The sequence below is a fragment of the Dendrobates tinctorius genome, unplaced genomic scaffold (assembly GCF_039654945.1).
Source record: "Dendrobates tinctorius isolate UK_male_01 unplaced genomic scaffold, ASM3965494v1 ptg000121l, whole genome shotgun sequence".
In the NCBI taxonomy this organism is placed as follows: Eukaryota; Metazoa; Chordata; class Amphibia; order Anura; family Dendrobatidae; genus Dendrobates; species Dendrobates tinctorius.
This window is the reverse complement of record NW_027361789.1, coordinates 1,204,196-1,213,038: the sequence shown is the minus strand read 5'-3', so window position 1 is coordinate 1,213,038 and position 8,843 is coordinate 1,204,196. Positions and strand designations below refer to the sequence as shown.

At 51.4% G+C, this 8,843-nt stretch overlaps 1 protein-coding gene across 1 annotated transcript; it reads right to left on the bottom strand.

Moving 5' to 3' along the window:
* Positions 1-5,819: 5,819 nt before the first annotated feature.
* CHST7 (carbohydrate sulfotransferase 7) lies at positions 5,820-8,141 on the bottom strand. The gene has a single exon (XM_073541455.1). The coding sequence runs from the start codon at positions 7,976-7,978 to the stop codon at positions 6,695-6,697; it is 1,284 nt and encodes a 427-aa protein (XP_073397556.1). The 5' UTR covers positions 7,979-8,141; the 3' UTR covers positions 5,820-6,694.
* Between the last annotated feature and the right edge of the window lie 702 nt (positions 8,142-8,843).

The following is an 8,843-nucleotide window of genomic DNA, read 5'->3' as shown; positions in this document are numbered from 1 at the left end:
TTAAATCTGCTATGGTGTCTGCCATTACTACCTCTTGTGGTTGGGCATTCCACAGTCTGACTGCTCTAACTGTAAAGAATCCTTTCTTATTTAGCTGCCAGAATTGACTTTCCTCCACATGTAACAAGTGTTCCATTACCCTTTTGTAAGGTCCTGGAAAGAGATAAGTCATGTGCCAGTATTGTGCACTGACCACATATGTATTTATACATGTAAATTATAATAATGTAATCTAGTTTCCACCTTTGAACTGATTCTTAATTCCAAATATCTTTTTTAAAATTTGGAGCCAAATTGGATCCCATATCCAAGATGTGGTCTTACAAGGGATTTATAGAGGGGTAATAATAACACATTTGAGTCTCATGATTTTCTATATCCACACAGTAGGTGCAGTAATAGGGACACATACGGCAGCAGCGGCTCAGCATTGGTGTATCAGCAGAATGAGGGGTTTGTGCAGGTTGGGTATAGATGATGATGGGGCTGGAATATGAGAAGTGAAATGTCTTTCTTGTAATCTTTGCAGCCGAGTCCTGGCTGAAGAAGTTGTCATGTCGGTCTGGGACAGATGGAAAAGGCGGGAAAAGTGAACGATTCCATCAGAAAGATCATCAGCGGTAAGGCTGGTTACGGCGCCGCTAAGCCCCGCCCCCTGCCGGCTCCCTGCCCTCCCCATTCGGTCATCGCCGCCTACTATCGCACATGGACGCTTGCAATCTGCGCACCCTATCTTTAGCATGCAACATGCTGCGTTCGGCGCACACGGGCGCACCTTCAAAAGTGCGCAGCGCACTCCAAAATCCTGCCAGCGCACGATCTGCGCACCCTATGCTAAAGATAGGGTGCGCAGATCGCAAGTGTCCATGTGCAATAGTAGGCGGCGATGACCAGATGGGGCGGGCAGGGAGCCGGCAGGGGGTGGGGCTTAGCGGCGCCGTGTGCTGCGTCGAATAAACGCTAGTGTGAAACTAGCCTAAGTCACCAACTGTAACTGTGCAGTAATCACTTATGTTTTGTAGGACTGGTATTTACCACTGACCATATGGCGGTAATATCCATGTTGGTCTTTATATAGAGATTATTTTCAGTAACAGCTCAGTCGTCTCCTACATCCACTTTTAGGCTGGGATCACACATGCAAGAAACTCAGACAAGTCTTGCATCTTAATACCCGGCACTGCCGCCGACACTCGGGAGCGGAGCGTGTGCCTGCATGTATTTCTATAATGCTGAGCGCTCCGCTCCCGAGAGCCGGCGGCAGTGCCGGGTATTAAGATGAGAGACTTGTCTGAGTTTCTCGCATATGTGATCCCGGCCTTAGGGTGCATCACCGAGTTGTAATCAAGGTTACCTGGTTAGGGGCCCACTGAGAAGTTTCGGCCCCCCCCCACCACCACCACCGAACCAAAACCCTAGCTACGCCTCTGCCGTGTGTCATCAGTGTGCCCGTATGCGGGACATATTATGGACCCTACCGCTGGAAAACGGACATGTCTATGTGTTCTGCACACGTTCCGTGTAAATGTGCTGACGTGCGGAGACCCATAGATTTGAATGGGTCTACGTGTGAGTCACCGGTGCGTATGGAAACGGTCACCACACGCACCAGAGACACTAATGTGTGAAGAAGGCCTTATGTACATTTCCGCAGCCATTAACAACCAGAATGGTGATACACAAGATTTCTAGCTAGAAACCTGAGTCTCTGGAAACCTCAGGTACATAGACTTATAGTGAAGTAGCACTTCTGCGCAGTTCTCTGGTTGGCTACACAGTATAAGAACACATTACACGCAACACTGAAAGCTGAAGCCTGCCTCGTGTGCAGGAATGGTTTCTGTGAGTGTACGGTGGGCGCTCTATATTGTATGGTGGGTTTTTCTGTATTTCCTTCATGTAAATCCATCAGAACACCATGCCGGACCGGACACCAGGGTGAGTATAACCTAAAGGCTCCTTTACACGTAGCGATGCACCAGCGATCCCGTCCACGATACTACCCGGTCAGGATCGCTGGTGCATCGCTAAATGGTCGCTAGTGAGCTGCCACACAGGCAGATCTCACCAGCGGTCGTTACTTACCTTTCACACGCAGCGATACTGACGTCCTCCTGCCCGCGTCCACACGTCGCTCATCGGTGCCAGCAGGAAGCGCCCGACGAGAAATGGACCCGGCTGATCTCGCGCGATCAGCGACAGAAAGCGGGGCAGCCTGTCAGAGGTAAGTATCACACATAGTGATATCGCCAGCAATATCGCTGCTGCGTCACAAAATTGGTGACGCTTTAGTGATATTGCGAGAGATATCGCTATGTGTAAAACACCCTTAACTCTTTTTTCTTATCTTTCAGGTTACATCGGGGGCTTATCTACAGCATTACAGAATGCTGTAGATAAGCCCCTGATGGCGGTGGCCACATCTGATAGGCCAAAAATAGGGTGACAGACTCCCTTTAAAACGTATTCAATATTGACCTTTTATCAGGCCTTGCCACATGACATGACTTAGGGATTCTGGCTTGGCTTTTATACTATCGGCAGACTTGTTTCAAGATGTATTCCCTCCTCGGTTCAAAGCAAGAGATCTGATTCGACTGTATGATACTGTAGGCTTCTGGCAACGTAATTAGCCGACAGATCTACCTTACATGTGTCAAACCTCAGGACTATTGCCAATGCCATCCATGTATAGGTGTGATTTCCAATAATTTGATACTGATGGCCTATCCTTAGGTTATCAGTATTTGTTCGGTATTTTAGATCAGTATCTGAACTAAAACCAGGAGTGGATGATAAATCCAGAAGTGGTGACTTCTTTCTATTACACTATTCCTCTGATTGTCCCACTCCTGGTTTTGGCTTACTTTGAATAACTGACCAAAATACTGAACGTGTGCACGTAGCCTTAGGTTAAGTCATCAATATCAAATAAGTGGGGGGTCAACACCTAGCACCCCCAGTGGCAGAACTCTCCCCCCCCCCACACCGAAATTGCGCCTTACTGACGCTTCTTCTTGGGAGGGCAGAAAGATGCTGAATTCTGGCTTGGCAGCCTTTGATCTACGTAAGTAAAACAGACAGTGAGTGCTTTGACATCTTGGTCAGTGCCAGAGCTTCCTATGTAGAGTGCAGCAGGCAAAATGAGTTTGTCATTGGCAGCGACTGAGATGACAGAGCTCTCAGTATGATAAAATCAGCTTTGTTATATAAGTGCCGATGCAGAGCATAGCAGATGATGACAAACTCATTTCAAACTCCTGCGACCTGTATCAGCGGTGACTTCCACCGGTCCCGGCCTCTTTGTTAACTTCTAATTTTGCAGGAAGAAAGAGAGAGAGACTCCCTGGGAAAACAGTCCCAAATGTTAAAATAGTGTCTCCTGTAAAAACAAACCACTAGCATTGTAATAAACCTTTACTGTAATGCAGAAATAATTAGAGAATCAAAGAACAAACTATAATTCCATCAGTATTTTCTTGAAATACAACATGTGTTCTTGGAAGTTAATGGGTTCAATGCTTGGCTGGAGGAAGGGACTTGGGCAGTGTTCATGGCTCATGGGTTAAAAGGTGCAAACTTTTGTCTTGTCCTGGGCCCTGGCAAACCGCACTATAATCCTGCTGCGCTACTGCAGCTCAGCTCCGGCTATCATCAGGATAAGGCATCAATACCCAAGTCATGGACACCCCCCTTTAAAGGACCAAGGGACATTTTCCCCATAAATTTAAACCCCCCCAATGCAATTGCCCAGACTATGAACAGCCCCTGTGTATTCCGAACCGGTCGTCGTCCTCCCATTTGTGCCCTACTTTTTGCTAAACTACCAAATGTAGATTAAAAAGTAGGGGAAAGATAGAAGGAAGAAAGAAACAGCCGTCTGTAAGAAGTCTTTACACTGGCTCTAAAGCGCATATGTAGCTCCTAATGTGAACATTAAAGGGAACTTGTCAGGTCTACTAACGCTATTAACCTGCAGACTAATAGCATTAGGAAGGTGCCCGACCGCTGTACTGAAAGTGCGGTTACAGGGAGAAAACTAACTTTATTTCTCTTGGAAGCCGCCAGTCACACAGGCATGTCAGCACAGCTACAATCACCACCCATGGCACAGAGCAGCGGATGGAAGCACACCACGGCACGGCTACAATCACCACCCATGGCACAGAGCAGCGGCTGGAAGCACACCCCGGCACTCTGACTGACAGCCGTCTCTGCACTAATGCCCTGCTGAGCTGGATGTCAGTGAAAGTGCTGGGACATGCTTACCGCCACCGCTCACAGTATAGCGAGCAGTGATGGTATGCCTGTGTGCCTGAAAGTCGAGGGCCCCAGGAGGAATACTGATCATTTTCTACAGGGTGCCACACTTTCGTTACAGCGGTCAGGCACCTTCCATACTAAAGACCTGCAGATTAACCCCATAATGGCATGTAAATAGCATTATCTAACGTTAGCGTATTGTAGCTAACTTTGGGTAGAGGCAGAGGAAATATACAGACACCAGCTTTAGGCCAGGGTCACACTTGCGAGTGTAATGCAAGAAACTCGCATGAATCTCTTGCATCAATACCTGGCACTGCTGCCGGCACTCGGGACGGGAGTGTGCGGCTGCATGTCTTTCTATGCAGCCCGCACAATCCGGTCCCGAGTGTCGGCGGCAGTGCCGGGTATTGATGTGCGAGTTTCTCGCAGTGCACACGCAAGTGTGACCCCGGTCTTACAGTCTCTGGAACAAAACAATATAAGGCTGCGTTCACACGTCGTGGTTTTTTTGTGGCGTTTTTTAACACGCGATTTTGTCGCGAAAAAAAACAACCCACATCCTGTGTGATTCCGCAATGCTGTGCTAATGCTGCGGATATTCCCGCAGCTGAATCGCATCGCGGAAAAATACACAGCATGCTCATTATTTTGCGGAATCGCGGCGATCCCGCACCCATAGGAATGCATTGTTCCGCTTACTTCCCGCATGTGGCTGTGCCCACCATGCGAAAAGTTAGCAGAACATTTGCGGATGGTACCCACGGTCCGGAGGAGAAGAGACTGTCCTCTGGGCTGTGGGTACCATATCCCTGTAAAAAAATAAAATAAAAAATGGTGTTATATTCACTTTCCGACGTCCTGCGCAGCCTCCCGGGCCTCAGTGATGCTTCCGTTCCCAGTAATGCCTTGCGAAACCTTTGAGGAAGTCGCAGTCTCGCAATAATGTAGCGGTCCCTATTCCTCACGAGACCGCTACATTATCTCGAGACCTCGACGTCATGAAAGGAACAGGAGCATCACGATGATCGGGAACGCTGCGCGGGATGCTGGAAGGGGAATATAACACCATTTTTTTTTTTTTTTTAACATTATATCTTTTACTACTGACTGAAGCTGCATAGGCAGCCTCAATAGTAAAAAGTTGGTCACACTCGTCAAACTGTCAATCAGTTCTCCAAGCGATGCTACAGATCGCTTGGAGAACGCTAGCATTCTGCAAGCTAATTATGCTTGCATATAGCTAGTTTTCCCACGGGAAAATCGCGGGAATTTAAAATGCGATTTTCCCGCGGAATGGAATTCTCGCGGTAACTTCCGCAAGAGTTCCACTATGTGTGCACATAGCCTCAATATGGCCATCTCAAAGCCCCCAAACAAACCCCCAACACTGAGTGTAAATTCATCAACTACACAGGGGGCAAAGCTTCAGTCACTCTCCCCACAATGGACCTCAACCAGGTAGGGAGCAACCTTTCTACCAGCTCCTGGGCCCCAGACCCACCATCGCACCAGGCTTTCTTCTCACCATGTGGAAGAACGGACAAACACTGGGATAAATATAGGTTCTTTGATATTATATTAACACATTAAAAAGTATCAGCCTTGTCTCTATAAATAACACTCATAAAAAGACATGAAATTACAGTAAAAACGGTATATTTGTACACGAGCCCCGGCATATCCCACCCCTAGGTATCTGTGCCACCAGGGCAATGTAGCTAACCACAAGCCTCTCCAACCCCATATACAAATAATGTAAACTTTCTACATTCTGATTGTCAAACACTTATCTAAGGAAACGCCTGCCCCCCCATCCCACCCCCCCCGTTATACCTATAGTCCACAGCTTGTGGAAGAACTGCTGATCTTCACATCTAGATATGGACTGGAGTCGGGGGGCTCTCAGCACTGCGGATACAGTGGTACCCATTATGGGGGAGGGGGTACACGCTCCCCAATAAAGAACACTGGAGTCGGGGGATTCTCAGCACTGCGGATACAGTGGTACCCATTATGGGGGAGGGGGTACACGCTCCCCAATAAAGAACACTGGAGTCGGGGGATTCTCAGCACTGCGGATACAGTGGTACCCATTAGGGGGGAGGGGGTACACGCTCCCCAATAAACAACACTGGAGTCAGGGGGCTTCAGCACTGCGGATACAGTGGTACCCATTATGGGGGAGGGGGTACACGCTCCCCAATAAAGAACACTGGAGTCGGGGGATTCTCAGCACTGCGGATACAGTGGTACCCATTATGGGGGAGGGGGTACACGCTCCCCAATAAACAACACTGGAGTCAGGGGGCTTCAGCACTGCGGATACAGTGGTACCCATTGTGGGGGCAGGGGTACAATAGAGAACACTGGTGTCAGCCCGGACTGGCTGATAACAGGGAACTGTCTCCGTTGTAGTCGGTGGTGCGTCTCAGCCACCCTGCAGCCGGTAGGAGAGCACCTGCATGGCGTCCCCACAGGCCTCCTCCACCCTGCGGACCTGCTCTCTGCTCAGCCTCTCCCTCCAGGCGCTCACGGCCTCCCTGGCATTGCGGGCAGACACCAGGAAAGGTTTGTCTGAGGAGTAGCTGGCTCCGCGGGTCATGTTCAGCATGAAGTCCTCCAGCTCCGGAAGTGCGGACAGTCCGGTGAAGCGCAGCAGGCGGTGCAGCTCCTTCTGTGGGGACAGCACCAGGTCCTCGTAGCGGATCTTCAGGTACCGGTGGCGGAGCCAGGATGGGCTGGGACCCCGCACCAGGAGCAGGTCCCGCAGCCAGGCCTGGCAGATGACCTCCAGGGACCCGCTTAGCAGGTAGTCGGCCCCTCCCTGGTGCAGCAGCTGCTGCTGCAGGGCTCTACCGGCCGGGTCTGCTCCGCGCAGGCGGCTGCGCAGTACCTGCAGGCTCTCCCGCAGGAGGGAGCGCTTGGAGCGGAGCCGGGAGTTGTGCACGGCTCTGGGGTCCCGGAACAGCTGGACCACCCGCAGGTTGAGCCCGGGATCCCGCAGCAGGGGCCGCAGGGAGGACAGATCTAGGAGCCGCACGTCTTTAATAACGACCACAGGGTAGCGCCGGCATTCCGCCTCCAGGTCCCGCAGCGGCCGCGTTGGGCAGTGCTGCTCACAGTCTTTAGGCTCCACAAGTCCCACTCTGTCCCTGTGCCCCCCAGCAGTGGAGCTGGAGTCCCCCGCAGGGGCCAAACAAAAGGGGGCGCTGCAGATCACCTTGTTGCTCTTCCAGCCGAACAGCCCCGCGGAGGTGAGGTTGTCCCCGGCGTACAGCCGCAGCGCGGAGAAGTCACAGCGGAACAGGGAGCCCAGCAGGTCCCGCAGCGCCCCCTGCAGGCTCTCCGCGTCCCCGGGGTACAGCGACTGCCACATGTGCCATGCCGGCTCGTACAGGTAGAAGACGCCGGGGTGCTGATTGAAGAGTTCCCCCAAAAAGGAAGAGCCGCTCCGCCAGGTGGCGTGCAGGTACACGTGTGTGCGGGGCAGCGGGGACACCGCGTCCTCCTCCTCATCCTCCCACAGAGACTGCTCCAGGCTGGGGCACAGCCGCCGGGGAGGGGACCGGTTCCATCCCGCTTCGTAGTGCTGATCCGCTAGTCCTTTCCTGTCAGTCCGCCAGCCTTCACGTAACATTACCGAGAGGAAGAGGAGCATGAGCGCCGCGTACAGCAGCAGCAACAGCCACAGGCTCCGTGCCCGCCGCCCCATCCCGTCACTCCATAGTGCCGGACCGTCCGCGCCCGCTGCCGACAGCGGAGGTGCTCGTAGTGGCGGCCACTTCCTGGCAACCCGCCCCGGGGTGGGGCCCGTGTCCTCCGACCGCGGATTACAGTCTGCTCGTCACATCACAGCGTCCTGCCGTACACGCGTGGGAAAGGGGCTACAGCACAGATATATACTGTATACCCTGTGTGTGTATTATCCTGCCGTGACCTGGTGTACACGCGTGGGAAAGGGGCTACAGCACAGATATATACTGTATACCCTGTGTGTATTATCCTGCCGTGACCTGGTGTACACGCGTGGGAAATGGGCTACAGCACAGATATATATATACTGTATACCCTGTGTGTATTATCCTGCCGTGACCTGGTGTACACGCGTGGGAAATGGGCTACAGCACAGATATATATATACTGTATACCCTGTGTGTATTATCCTGCCGTGACCTGGTGTACACGCGTGGGAAATGGGCTACAGCACAGATATATATATACTGTATACCCTGTGTGTATTATCCTGCCGTGACCTGGTGTACACGCGTGGGAAATGGGCTACAGCACAGATATATATATACTGTATACTCTGTGTGTATTATCCTGCCGTGACCGAGTGTACACGCGTGGGAAAGGGGCTACAGCACAGATATATACTGTATACCCTGTGTGTATTATCCTGCCGTGACCTGGTGTACACGCGTGGGAAATGGGCTACAGCACAGATATATATATACTGTATACCCTGTGTGTATTATCCTGCCGTGATCGGGTGTACACGCGTGGGAAAGGGGCTACAGCACAGATATATATATACTGTATACTCTGTGTGTATTATCCTGCCGTGACCGAGTGTA

Coding starts and splice junctions, on each gene's coding strand:
- CHST7 (XM_073541455.1), bottom strand. CDS start 7,978: ATGGGGCGGCGGGCACGGAGCCTGTGGCTGTTGCTGCTGCTGTACGCG.